Raw genomic sequence first — 14,196 nt, forward strand, 5'->3', positions numbered from 1 at the left:
TACTGAATGACGAATGAATATATCACCTGAGGCAGATTAGTGCACACAGAAACATTGAAATTCCTGCCTAACCTGCCGAGAAGGCACAAACAAATACTGTGAACAATGACTAGTTTTAATTAAACAAATCTTGTAGTACATCTCAGTTGTCGATTGTTGGACATAATCTTACCGCATGAGTAATGCCTTAGACTGAAGGGGGACTGCCAGTGTGCACCAACCTCACTCATCATGTGTCATTTCAGAAAACTCTCACCAGTTGACCTCCCAGAGGAGCCAATTGCCTCTTGTGTACCTTTTGCCAGCAACATATGGTCCACTCAGCCCCCACTCTACTGGTACGGCATGAGGTCCGGTGATAAATGACGAGAACAGGCCTCACAGCCTCCACTGTATGCAGAACAGAGGGCCCACTGCTAGAGGAAAGAATGAGAGGAGGGGGTTGTGCCAGGAACAACCCCCTCCGGGTTGTAAAGCTTTGCTTGAACTTATGCAAGACCCTCCTGACCTTAAAGAATGATCGATTAGGGGAAACAGTTTATATAAGATACAATACATACACAGCATATAGGCTTCTCTGAACTAAAGCTTTGTGCTTCAGGAGACTCGGCGCCACCCCTTCTCACACACTGGTATTGTTGTGTCTCTTGTGAGTATAATGTCTGTTCTCCTCGTCTCATTGTCTTTGTGGCAGAGGAGGAGATTGTGTTACCTGCCTGAACAATTGCTTGTCTACCCTGATTCATATGTTTTATATATGTCTGCACTTTATGTAATGTATGTTGCCATTCAGTTTATTAAAGATGTTTTATTAAAATTGTTAATTTGGTCAATTGTCTGTCGGGTTAGGGTGAGGAAGGGAGGAAGAATACCTCCTTGGTTTCCACAAAGTTTATCAAGTTGTTACTACTTATGCCTACATACATGAAAACACTTTTGAAGTGTTTTGAATTCAGGACTTTAACTAAAAGTGGAGTATTTTCTCAGTGTTGTAATAGTATTAGAATCAGTTTTACTTCTTCCACCGCTGCTTTAATGATTGGTTTCCTGCGTCTGCAAATAGCAGCTTTTTCTCCACCAATCAGAGAAGGAGAGAGAAGTTATCGCGAGATTTGCCCAACAGCCCGCTGGCCTGGGGTTACAGAGGAGATATCTCGCGCTACCTGAGTCCTCGGTCTCTCATTCCACCACGGTCAAGCCTGCCGGCGGAGTTCCTGTTCTACAGCTTCACTTTAATCATTTCATTTGGAAACTTGAAACGGACGTCTATATTTATAACAAACGTCGTTTTATTTATTTAAAGTAAACGCGGTCGCCCGAGCTAACTTTTACAGGTAACCGTTGGTTTCAAGGTCGACAATTTTGTACAGAAAGATTTCACGTAACAACGTAGCCGGCTCGCGCTAACAAAGAAAATCCTTTTCTCTTCAGAAATAATCCCCCATTGCTCTCATTAGTTATGAGTCATGTGGTCGTTGATAATCCCCACGGTCTAGATCAGCAGGTGAGTACTTTTTTGATATTATTAACTGGTTATCGTACTCCTTTTGTGTGTGTTTCTTTTTAAAAATATTTGTTTGCTACGCGCACGCAGTTTCGACAGAAGGAGCTAAGCTAGCGCTGCTGCGGCGGCTAAAATGGAGGTGATGGTGTCGCTGTGGAGGAGATTGTGATGGCGGAGCTTGTTGCTGCGCGGCGCAGGCTAGCCACGTTAACACGCGTGTCCGTGCCGGCGTTTCTCTCAGTCGATTAGCCGATGATCGGCTCACACGCGCAACACAAATATAGTTTAGTCGAGACGAATTTAAATGTAATTGAAAGTTATGCCGGGTGGTTGACGTTTTAGGAAGCGGCCGGTGTCCCGTGGAGTTAGCCGGCTAACGTCGGGCCTGCTCGACCTGAAACGTGGCGCAGGAGGAAAAAAAATACGTTGGCAGCGGATTTTTTTTTTTTTAAAGCCACCATTATTGTTTCTGAAATGTTACACGGATCTTTTCCGTTTAAAATAAATTCAGCCACTGACCTTAACGCGTATACACGTAGACACGTCTGGTCAGCTTCTGTATTTAAACGTTTTTTTATTAATCTACTAACTTCTTACTTTTGTCTCATTGAATTCGTAATCGTTTGTGTGTTAATTTGGTTTAAAGAAAAGCCTTTTAGTGGCGGTTCGTTTAGACTGAAGTGTACAACTTGGTAAAAAGCCAAGCATTTCGAGTGTGATTGATGTTTATGATAATAAAATAGTATTACCTTTTTTTAACAATGATCGTGTTGTTTATCATTGGTAGTTTCGGAGTCAAAGTAACTACTCTAAACTATATTTAAACAAAATGGCATTCTTATTGTTCCTCTTTTTTGCTCTAGCTTGCTGGCCTGGACTTGAACGGACCTGACGGACAAGGCGGAGGAACTGGCAGTAAGTAATCAAGCAGATTTTTACTGTACACCAATGTAATAAATTGATGACATTATCCCCCGATTTGCTACTTTTGTACTGGTGACTTTAATATAGTAGCTAGTGCAAATAAATCGCTAAGAAATGAGACATGTATTTCTACAATATAGTGTTACTAATTACATGCATACAGCTCATTGCATATACGTGTATTTTTTTACCTCTACCCAGGACGTTACATTCCACCTCACTTGAGAAACAGAGAGGCACCTAAAAACGGTAAGTTTATTCGACCAGGCTGACTGACCCACCCACCATCAGAACATCAAGACCGGTCTGGTTTGTGGCGCTCTTCTTGGTGTTTAAAGCCCATCAGAGCAAGGTAAAAGCAAGCACAACTAAGACCATTTTGGTGAGGCGGTAATAATTGATTCTCAATCGATTGATCTTGACCAGCCAAGACAAAGATGTTCTGCAGCGTTTTTGCAGCTTCAGATTTTCTACTTTCACTAGTGCACAGAAAGGCTGTGTAAAATGTCTGGAGCCTGATATGTTCACCCCAGGATCATAAGTAAGAACGTTTATCGTCTCACAAGAGTGCTAGCCGTAGGCTGCTCTGAAGGGGAATATGGATGGCGGGTAATTTCTAACACTGTTTTTGTAGCTGGGATGATGAGGTTGTGACTTTTTTTCCCTGTTCTTGTTCGAGACACGCTGTGCCTGGCATAATACTACAGATCATTTTACATTTTGGGAGATCTCGGCATAATGATCCTGTCATTCATTGCACACTTGACGGTGTTCTCATTTTTACTGTTTTCTCATTCCACAGTGGGAAATGCTTATTCCGCTGGTAGACAGTACGGTTATTCAGTGGCACCAGTAAATCTCTGTAAGTCCCTTCTGCCTGCTTTCGCTGAGGGCAACCTGCATTTCCAGATGCATGAAATAGCCATTTTACAAACAGCAAAGCCAGTGTGAAGAGCGAGAGTTTGAGCTGTACACTTTACAGTAAAGAATGATGATGGGCTCATGATTGATTAATGTCTACACGGATGCTTGCGTTCAAAATGAGAAATGTTATAAATAATGGGTAGTTTTATATAAGCTTACGCTTCCTGGCTTCAGGCTTTTCTTTTCTAGTGGGTGGAATTTATAGCCATTGCAACAAATGTACAATACATATATGCAAGTCCAAGTTTTACCTGTGAGCAAAGACTCAGAAATATCTATACAACAGGAGGGGATGACTGTAAGATTGATAACTATCAGTGTTAAGTCAAGCCCAACACTCGTACTGCATGAGTCAGTAGTCATGGGTGAGTCTTTTTATAGCCTGCTTCCCTACCTTTGCTCAGGTTACCCAAGACTGGCCTCTCACGCGCTTGCCTTTTAACCATGCCTACAGTTGGGATCGGCTAAACAGATGTGGTATACTTTGACCTCTACCTGCATGCCAGATACTTGTTGGAGGATGTTTATAGCGTGTGTGTATATATAGTGGAACACTGAGGCATAATCAATATGCCCTTGCTTTGTCATAGTCACTTGGTTCTTATTTTCTATCCTAATTAATTCTTTCCCCTCCAAATCAAAAACACACTTGTATTTGCATGCTCAAGTGAGTGCACACCGCAATTTCTCGAATATTTGATATAATGCATTGTTCAAACATACCCTTTAAACTGTCGATTCCAGTCAGGAAATAAAATCCCGGAATTTAGTTTGCTACACAACTTGGCTTTACTTTGCTGCATTGACAACTCAAACACCACTAATTTTCAAGCTTACAATTCCCAGTTCTTGGTACACTATTTAAACTACAGTTCAATGACTTAACACTGCAGACACTCGGTACACAACGGATTTATTGTAACAACCAAACGCCTCAGGTAATTTCTTTTGATTTGTTACTTCTCTCTCTGTTGGAAAGTTATAATGCAATTAAAATCGACTGAAGCGCGTTATCCTGAGCATGCAGTTACCAAATTATTGAATACTTTTGATGTCTCTTGTCTGAAAGGGATGTTAGTTTCTGTAAAGTTGTGTCCAGTAAAGTGAGTATTGGTTGTTGTCCCTGGCCTTTTTATATTAACATTATTAGTTTCCAGACCTAAAAAAACAGACGCCGATGTCCTGATTACACATTTTAGTGAATATTGCTGTATAACGATCTTCTATAAAACTTTATTTCTCACTGTGATGCCGTTAATATAATCTGTAGTTCACATGCGCACTGAAACGCAAGCGGTGATCTGTATGGATCAACAGTGGCCTGTTGACTAATAATGCCTATGGTAATGCACCAGAAATATTATTTTGGGCTAGCAGACTGTCTGTTGTTGCACATTTTTGAGTATAACAAGTAAAAGTAATCTCACACCATGTAGTCTTTCAAATTGAGTTGGCTTGGGCTGCTGTGCCAGTGTCTTCAGAATATGTGGTTTAGTTGAGGTGCAGCTTGTTGCATGATCAAAAGAGTGTCGATACTCGCCTGGAGTTCTGAGTTTGTTCTCGGGGGCACATTCTCTTATTCCAAACCCGTGTTGTTGGATTCACCAAACCACTTGTCGCCCAGACTGCACAGCTGCAGAGAAAATGCAACCGGGGAGGGCCAACCTTTTGTGTAAGTGTAAATATTTTCGGTTCGTTATGAAATGGTGGTGCCAGTCGAGCCTTCAAAATCCTTTTTTGAAGTTTCGTGGTTTTCCAATTCCAAAAATGAGGCAATTACCATTTAACACATATGGTGAAACTACTTGAAAGCTGCACATGATGTGGTCAATCCAACATTGCTGAGCGTAGAGTTTGGTAACAGTTTTAGAAGAGAGCCGTGCGATCAAGTTGTATTTTGTACTGAGGTGTCTTGTTTTGACCATTTTGGTGGGTGGATGAACTGTGACATAACCTGCATTGCTTCTCAAAGTTAAGCTTTCTCACTGCTGCACGGTGTGGTGTGCTTTGCAATAACTGCACCTTCATCATTTTTGTCCTCTACCCCTCCGAGTGACTCATTTCCAGCACAACTTTTGTTGTAATAATTTTTAATTAGATAATACATTCTTTAATGTATTTGAATTAGATTTGCGCTTTAACTAAACATTTGCACTGCACCGTGGGGGAAAGGTCTGAATGCCACATCTGACATTTTATTTATCACTTTCTTGCCTGTGCAATGCAGCTCTGAGAGGCCCCAAATTTTCCCCAAACCGACTAAAATCCATTTGTTGTGTTACCATCAATATGGTACTTTCTTGAGCTTATTTGGATTTATTTTCCCATTGTATATTAATGATGGATTTAAATATTCAAATCGGTATCTGGGAGCAGAGGGCGGAGCCAAAGCACTGAGATCGGTGTGTACCTGTGTGAAACGCACTTTCCTTTGACGAAAGCATTTGCCTGTTGGCCCACGGGTCTGAATTCACCAGACTAGATCAGTGTGCTCTGCTCATCACGCTATTGTGACATATCCTCAGCAAGCTGTACGCTGGCAGTGCTAACCAACATTTACCCAACTACCCAACTCCTTTGCCCAATAATATTGGACAACACATGAGAAATGCTGCGTTTTCTTTTTTATCCTGATAGTTTATCAAACTCTCAGTCCAGGTTCAAATCTCCTCTGGATTCGCTTGCATCCCACCTTAGGCTAAAGAGTAGGTCAGTCTTTGGATGAGGGTCTTGTGGCTAATAAGGACACTTGCGCAGTGCTAAATGAGTATTTGCTTTCTGACACAAATGTGCAGCATCATGCTCTTCCTCCCAAGCCTCAATTTGTTTTCTTTCCACAAAGATACGCCTGGATGGGACGGTGGACGCAGCAATGGATTTGTGAATGCTTACCACGACAATCGCTCAAATGATAATGGTGGGCGTGGCGCCTACCGCGGTAACAGGGGTGGAGGCCAATTTAATCATCCATTGCAAAATGCAGGTGGGAAACCTGTCGTGCCTTAAAATGTCAAACTATAGCTCTGGTTTTTAGAGTGACGGTCTAGTTTGAGATGGAACCTTCGCCCTCCCCCACCCTTGTTACAGTAGTTACTGTAGCAGAAGGCTATTCTGCATAATGGATTTGCAGTTAGTCTTTTTGGTAAATAATTAACAATATTAGCTGTGCACTTAGGGAATGATCTTTGCTCTGCTTTTGGTAAGAAAGTGGCACCATCTGATTAGAGCCGATTTGCAAAAAGAACGTGTCACTGACCGCCTCGGTTCATTACAGGATTTGGTGGTGACGGTGGTGGCGGAGGCGGAGGCGGCAACTGGGCAGGAGCTCCTCGGGATGCTGCCTACAACAGCTTCGGCGGACGTACTGATCAACGGTCAAAGTCTACCTTCTTCAATGACCGTGGGTCAAACTCAAACACAAGGGGAAGGTGTGTACAATTGTTACGTTAGATAACAAACTGCTTTACGTCTGCAATGCGTGTTCGATTACGATCTCTTACTTTTTTTATAATCGCTCCAAATAGCTTCTTTTTAGCAGCACCAAGTTTCCTAGTCTAATTATTTTAAAAATATGTTAAACTTCTTTCCAGCCAGTAGTAATGGTTATTTATCGTTATATTAAATCAGACATGAGTTTCTGTTGGCTCCTTACATTGACACACTGGGGGGCCTGTGGACAGATATGAACGTGGAGGCTCTTCCGGTGGAGGCAACCGTTGGGACGACACCAGCAATGATGATTGGTCAAAGCCCACTCCGGCCAACGAGCGCCAGGAATCGTAAGAAATATTTTGCTCACAGATTGCCTAACGTCACAAATCACGGCCATCTTATGTTGTGGTTTGATCTCAACTTTGGCAAACCTTTTGTTTTCTAGAGAGCTTTTTGCTGCAAGCAACACTGGGATAAACTTTGAGAAATATGATGATATTCCCGTGGAGGCCACTGGTGGCAACTGCCCACCCCACATTGACAGCGTAAGTATATTCACAAGTACTTACAGATTTAAAATGGCCATCCTTAAAATGGTCGTCCTTAATTTAAAGATGGATGTTGTAGGTATTAATAGAAATGTTTGTGCCTCCTTTTTTAATTTTTACTGACTGTTTGATTATTCCGTAGTTCCATGATGTGGACATGGGGGAGATCATCATGGGGAACATCAACCTGACTAAATACACCTGTCCCACCCCGGTTCAGAAGTATGCTATCCCCATCATCAAGTCTAAGAGAGACTTGATGGCTTGCGCCCAGACTGGTGAGTATTTCTACAGATTCTCAGTGGATGTGTTTGACAGCGTCAAGGAGATTAACAAGCCTTTTTTTCCAATTAAAACATTGAGGGTGTATCATTTTGCTTCCATATTTTGGCTCCATGGTTTCATATTTTGTTATAGGTTTTCTAATTAATGTTATCGTGTGTGTTCTAGGATCCGGTAAGACTGCTGCTTTCTTGCTGCCCGTGCTGAGTCAACTTTACAACGAGGGTCCAGGGGAAGCGGGCGCCAAGACCAATGGACAGGTACTGAGGAAAGAGAATGCACAATAACTGAACTTATCCTGCGTCGCCATTTGATTGTGACTCATGCACATTATTTCTTTCATAAACAGGATGGTGGAAGGTATGGCCGTCGTAAGCAGTACCCACTCGCCCTTGTTTTGGCTCCCACCAGAGAGCTTGCCTTGCAGATCTACGATGAGGCCAGAAAGGTGAGGGATTCTATCAGACGCCACATGGAACAAAACACTTTTTGCCTGAATGAACCGATGTTCACAAATATAGTTTTTATACATTTTGTTAAAGTGAATATGCATCTTAAAACTTATTTTTCCCCTCTCCCTATGTTTTAGTTTTCCTATCGCTCACGTGTGCGCCCCTGCGTGGTGTATGGCGGTGCTGATATTGGCCAGCAGATGAGGGAGCTGGAAAGAGGTTGTCACCTGCTTGTGGCCACACCTGGACGTCTGGTTGACATGATGGAAAGGGGCAAGATCGGACTGGATTATTGCACGTCAGTATAACAAGAGGGATCCTGAAAGATATTTGATTTGTTAAAACTTCTGAATCCAATATTTGTTTAGCTTTTGTAATTAAATTTGAAATTTGTCTCTCCAGCTTCTTGATCCTGGATGAGGCTGACCGCATGTTGGACATGGGTTTTGAGCCACAGATCAGACGCATTGTGGAGCAGGATACAATGCCACCTAAAGGCATCCGCCAGACCATGATGTTCAGTGCCACCTTCCCCAAGGAGATTCAGGTCGGTTGGACAGTCGACAATATAACGAATCTTTCTTAATGTGATGACTATCTGCATGCTTATGTATTCGATTTATTTGCATAGGTCCTCGCTCGTGACTTCCTGGAGGACTACATTTTCCTGGCAGTGGGCCGTGTCGGTTCCACTTCAGAAAACATCACCCAGAAGGTGGTTTGGGTCGAAGACACGGACAAGAGGTCCTTCCTTCTTGATCTGCTCAATGCCACAGGTAAGGAATGCCTAAGTTATGAAACCGTTTGGGTTTTACCACTCATGAAGGTCACATGGGGCTCTAATCCATCATTGTGTATTTCTCAGTCTGCCTCGTATCAAGTTAATATTGACTTTACTACATTTCTTACTCCATCTTAGTTATTTCTGCCGATGTTCCGAAAAGTGCGCCGGACGTCCCAGATAAACCCGGTAAGTGAACATATCACAATTTCACCCACAAACCAGAGACATCACAGTTCATCCTGTACTCCCCAGCTCACACACTGCCTCAATTGATTTTTGTTCAGTTTGTTTCCAATAAGAGCTTTTAGGACAACCTTGGCATTTACCTTGCACTTTGCAGAATTTGAGTCAATGTCAGTCTCTCCTCACCTGAAAAGGAAGTCCTTCCTAGCCGTAGAGTTGGTGTTATCAACACCGGCGCTAAGGTCAACATGACTGCATTGGCTGGTTGTAATAGAGAGAGCTCTCAGTGACCATGAGTCGGATGTCTGTGAAGGATTTAACGGCACCGGTTTGTCACTTCAGTGAACCGTTTCTAGAGTTCTAGTTTAGGCATCTTCCCTGCCATGAGGGAATGTTCCACTCCGTGCTGGTATTATGCAGAAGTTTGTTGGAATTTGACTTAACTTTGAAAGAAGCGACACGCTTATGTTCTGTTTCTATGGCAACGTGTTGACATGCCCTGTCGTCAAGCCACTTTTATCTTTTAGTTACAAAATCAGTCTATGCCCTTATACTGAGTTATTAATGATTTTTATATTCTCCCCCTTTCCTTTCATGCTTTTTATCCTGCTCTCCTCCCGCTTGGCTCTGCCCCTTTGTTTCCGGCTACACAGTCAAAGAGGCGTTAACTCTGGTGTTTGTGGAAACCAAGAAAGGAGCAGATGCCCTGGAAGACTTCCTTTACCACGAGGGATACGCCTGCACCAGCATCCACGGAGATCGTTCCCAGAGAGACAGAGAGGAAGCTCTGAATCATTTCCGGTCTGGACGCTGCCCCATCTTGGTGGCTACAGCTGTAAGTAACCGTAATGTTTTAAAAACAAGCCCTCGCTAAAGCAATGCATGTCAGAATCCTTGGCTTTGGTTGAACTAAAACATTGTTGGCAGGTTTTATCTGTTTTTAATTTAAGTTCCAATAAGGTATTAGATCTGTGATCAAAATGAGACTGAACAATTTTCTTCCAGCTTTAATTTCATTCTTATTTCTCCAGGTGGCTGCCAGAGGTTTGGACATCAGCAATGTGAAGCATGTCATTAACTTTGATTTGCCCAGTGACATTGAGGAATACGTTCACCGTATTGGCCGTACGGGACGTGTGGGCAACCTTGGTACAGACTTTTTATTACTTATGTATTTTAAACTAAATTATTGTAGCCCTTTTGAATAATAATAATAAATTAATATCTTTCTCATCCTTTGCTATTTTGTGCAGGTCTGGCCACGTCGTTCTTTAACGACAAAAACAGCAACATAACCAAAGATTTGCTGGATATTTTGGTGGAGGCCAAACAGGAGGTTCCCTCCTGGCTTGAGAGCCTGGCCTACGAGCACCAGCATAAGAGCACCACCCGTGGGCGCTCCAAGAGGTAATTGTCTCCAGCAGGAACAACTGCATTTTTAAAACGTGTCGAAATGTCGCGTGAGTCATGTCACAGGTCCACCTTTCTTGGACCTCAGCAAGATGAATTTGTGTCGTAAAACATATGAACTCTTACCGGATTGCATTTTTGTTTTTATGGAAAATATCCATAACTTTTATCACTTGATATTTAAGAAGTACCATCTGACAAATTGTACTCCAATGTCTAACAAACGTACTTCTTGTGAAGGTTCTCTGGTGGGTTCGGAGCTAGAGACTACCGTCAGACGCCTGGTGGTGGCCCTGGAAACTTCACTAGCAGCCGGGGTAGCGGACGCAGTGCTGGAGGTGGTCGTGGCTTTGGCGGCGGTGGAGGCGGTGGAGGCGGCGGCGGTGGTGGTACGAAACGCTCTTTAACTTGACACAGCCATGTAGTACCGTGCTGCTCCTTATAGCACACATGCCTGCTGCTAATGGCGGTGAAACTGACCCTCTGACTTTGTCCTTCACAGGTGGCTTTGGTGGCAACTTCTACAACAACGACGGCTATGGAGGGAATTATAGCAACTCTGGTAGTGTGGATTGGTGGGGCAACTAGTCGCCATAGGAACAGGTTGCCATGCCAACCCAAGGGAAACCACATGTTAACTTAAGCCAGACCATAACAACCCTCCCTGTGTAGCTTCACTGACACACAGTACATTACCAACCCTGGTTCTCTGCCATTTGCTTCTCTCAAAAAGGAAGTGCAGCACGACGCTAAGGAAAGTCACCAGCAAGTGCAATGCACCGGAGAACGCAGAGATTCGCACACCTCAGAGTGAGCATGGATGCTGACATGCATTGTCCGATAGCAACTTCGGGCTTTCATTGTTAAAAGTATTTTTGTTCTTTTTGTGGAAGAAAAAAAAAGCTATCGATTAACCTGAGGATCATTTGTATGTTAATGTACTGTGCCTTTGGAATTTAGACAGGAAATCTATGTTTTTCATTTCACCAGATGAACATGGCCAAGAGCTCTAAATTTGATTTTACTATTGTTTGGTGAAAAAAAATATTAGAAAGGTAATAATATGCTTGGACTTAATCAAACCTTGGCAAACACTGGGGTATTGTGGCGCTGAGTCATGATTCCATTTGAACTTCAAAATTTATTGCAGGAACATCATGTAGCCTTTTCTATAGTCAAACAGCAATGGAGCCATTACTATGTCCAACACAAACTGGGCCGCTCCGAGGCAACCGTATTTTAATCCTAAGGGACAAAGTTACATTTCGTTTTTCTTTTTTGCTCACTCTATCCTGGACAGGCTCCTTTTTATGGATATGACAGTCTTTGAAATAGCCATTCCTATTGTAATCTTAAGAAACACATAAGTCATTAAGCTCAGTGCCAACAATTGCTGAGGTTTAAACGAGAATAATCACTGCTGGAACTTGTTACTCCACACTTTTAAATTGACTTGACAGTGTTACGGCAGCTGGTACGTTAGCAAGTGCTAGCTATGTTAAGTGGGCAGTGTTTTTTGTTTATTTTTACTTGAGACATTTTTGGTGCAGGTGTGTGCAAAATTGAAAAACTGAGTCAGTTTTTTGATCTTTGAATTGTTTCTCTACAAATATGTATCAAAACAAAAAATGCCTGCCATCTTGAAAGTGAAGTTCAAAATGGCTGCATAAAGGACCACAGCATCGGGCGGACATAGCGTGGTGTTAGTTTACTGAATCGACCGGCAACCACGAGGCCCAGATGGTATTCTACGCTTGCAAGTGTTTTGTTTTTTGGTCAAGGAGGAAAGACACGAGAACTGAGTCGTAGGCTTAACTTAATTACAAACGTTTTCTCTTTTCAAGCTGCGTTGGAGGCATGGTTCATCTTAAAGAAACAGGCATTGAGTGATCACTGAGGTTTATCAATTAAACAGCGGGCTAGAGCAGCACTTCGACCACTGGGGGGTTTAGGAGAACAGGGGGGGGGGGGGGTAGGCGCAGCTCTCAGTGCACCGCTATCGCCGGTGGCTTTGGTTTCCCATTGCCGCGTAGTATAACTGGAGGGGGCCAGAGACGGGGGAGGGGAGGGAGTGCCCGCCTTCCTTTTGGAACATTTCAGTACTGTCAGGTCCTGAGAGTTTATCTGCTCAGACGTATATAAAATCTGTGGCTTCGCCAAGCCAGAGCAGGCTTTTCCTCTCAAAGAGGAGCAGCCATCGAGAGGAGAGATGGGGCGTTTCACCTCAAAATGCTCCCAATTTTCTCATCGGGTGTGTTGTGCCTTGAAACTTTTTTTTTTTTTTTTTTTTTTTTAAGATACTGAACTATAAGCGGATGCACTGACAGTGTTGAGAACTTGAGATTGAATGGTGCTACTTGATTTAAGTGTGTAGGCCCTTGTTCGTCGTTCCCATCAAGTTTTACAAAAGTTATTTTATTGCACATCTAGAGTTTTATATAGATGTCTTGGATATGTGTCCTTAAGCTTCCAAATATTGTGTGTGAGGAGATTGTGAAACGCAGCTTGTTTACAAAGGGGACAGGTTCTAAACGTTTAAACCAGGATTTATTTGGGACCAGGGGATTTAGCAGTTGGGGGGGGAATTTAGCCATTTGCACAGATTTCTAGATTCTACTTTTGCTGCTAGTTTTGTGTAATTTATTAAGCATTTTTGACAAATATTTATTTTTGTAAGCCTCAAAGTGATTCTTTGAAAGTTTCAGTAACTTGACCAAAAGACAGTACAAAAAACACTGGCACTTGAATGTTGAATGTCACCTGTTTGCGTGAAATTTATATATTTCGGGGTAGTGTGAGCTTTTTAATGTTTAAGATACATTGGACTCAGTAAATAATATCCACAGCTGTTTCAGGGCCTCCTCGTGGCCAGTCATCTCTATTAGATTCTATTAATTGGTCAACAAAATTTGAAATGGAATTGAACAAACATGCCAAGGTTTGGAATATAGCTGTCAAAATAGCAAAAATGAAAATCTTAAGCATATCAGTGCTGAAGTGTTCAGACTCTCCAATTGTGTGCATTATTGATTCTCTAATTTGACCCGATTATTTTTCTCCAGTGAATGTCTGGCACATGGCAATCCTTAAAGAAATAAACATGTGGTTTATTCTCATCGTTGTATTTGCATATATGAAACCTCTGGAGTTCTCCTTGAATGTGACGCACGTCTGCAGAATTTATTTTTTCCCCAGCAGCTGTTGGAATTTGCTTGAGACTAACGAGAGGTTCTGTGCAGGTTGTTGCAGGCAGAACCCAAGACGTGTTCCACATTCTCCAGGGAACCCCAGAGCTCCTTAGACGTAGACTTTGCTTTCTCTATTAGCTGATAGGCTACTGCACCGCATGGGAAATACTCAGCTGTGCAATTGTATGATTTTACCAAAATAAAATGTTCTGAATGCAAAAAAAAAGTATCTGGAAGAATCCAGCACGTTTCATGCAGACTTGTTTACTGTGGTTGTGCAGAGAAGACCTGTAGCAGCAGCCGGTTTCCTGACTGGATTCTGGGTGGACAGGCGGCAAAACTCAATTTGGTATCGATTTGGATGGGCTGCCTTTCTTTTGAAAAAAGTATAAAGTTTTCATTTGTAAATTCATCCGTGTGGATTGTGTTCTTTCCCCAAAACCAGTGGAGGCCAGTGATTTGAAAAGGAAACTACTAACAAGCTAATGTTTATTGCCAAATCTTCCAATTAAAGTTAAGCTTAATTATAAAACATACAAATATATTTGAGATTGTTTTACACATT

At 42.4% G+C, this 14,196-nt stretch overlaps 1 protein-coding gene across 3 annotated transcripts; it reads left to right on the forward strand.

The window, feature by feature from the left end:
* The first annotated feature begins 1,184 nt into the window (after positions 1-1,184).
* ddx3xa (DEAD-box helicase 3 X-linked a) lies at positions 1,185-14,043 on the forward strand. Of its 3 annotated transcripts, XM_056434030.1 has the most exons (21): positions 1,185-1,334; positions 1,432-1,504; positions 2,368-2,419; positions 2,630-2,677; positions 3,231-3,290; positions 6,195-6,335; positions 6,627-6,780; positions 7,033-7,131; positions 7,230-7,329; positions 7,475-7,610; positions 7,783-7,874; positions 7,964-8,062; positions 8,204-8,364; positions 8,469-8,613; positions 8,698-8,842; positions 8,986-9,036; positions 9,687-9,868; positions 10,065-10,182; positions 10,287-10,440; positions 10,684-10,832; positions 10,946-14,043. In XM_056434030.1, exons 2-21 carry the CDS (start codon positions 1,460-1,462, stop codon positions 11,029-11,031), a joined length of 2,217 nt encoding a protein of 738 aa, XP_056290005.1. In that variant the 5' UTR covers positions 1,185-1,334; positions 1,432-1,459; the 3' UTR covers positions 11,032-14,043. The 3 variants fall into 3 exon arrangements, with proteins under 3 accessions (XP_056290005.1, XP_056290012.1, XP_056290019.1); XM_056434037.1 differs by lacking the exon at positions 3,231-3,290 and having other exon boundaries at positions 1,185-1,504; XM_056434044.1 differs by lacking the exons at positions 3,231-3,290; positions 6,195-6,335 and having other exon boundaries at positions 1,185-1,504.
* Positions 14,044-14,196: the final 153 nt, after the last annotated feature.

The sequence above is a fragment of the Pseudoliparis swirei genome, chromosome 2 (genome assembly GCF_029220125.1).
Source record: "Pseudoliparis swirei isolate HS2019 ecotype Mariana Trench chromosome 2, NWPU_hadal_v1, whole genome shotgun sequence".
Classification (NCBI taxonomy): Eukaryota; Metazoa; Chordata; class Actinopteri; order Perciformes; family Liparidae; genus Pseudoliparis; species Pseudoliparis swirei.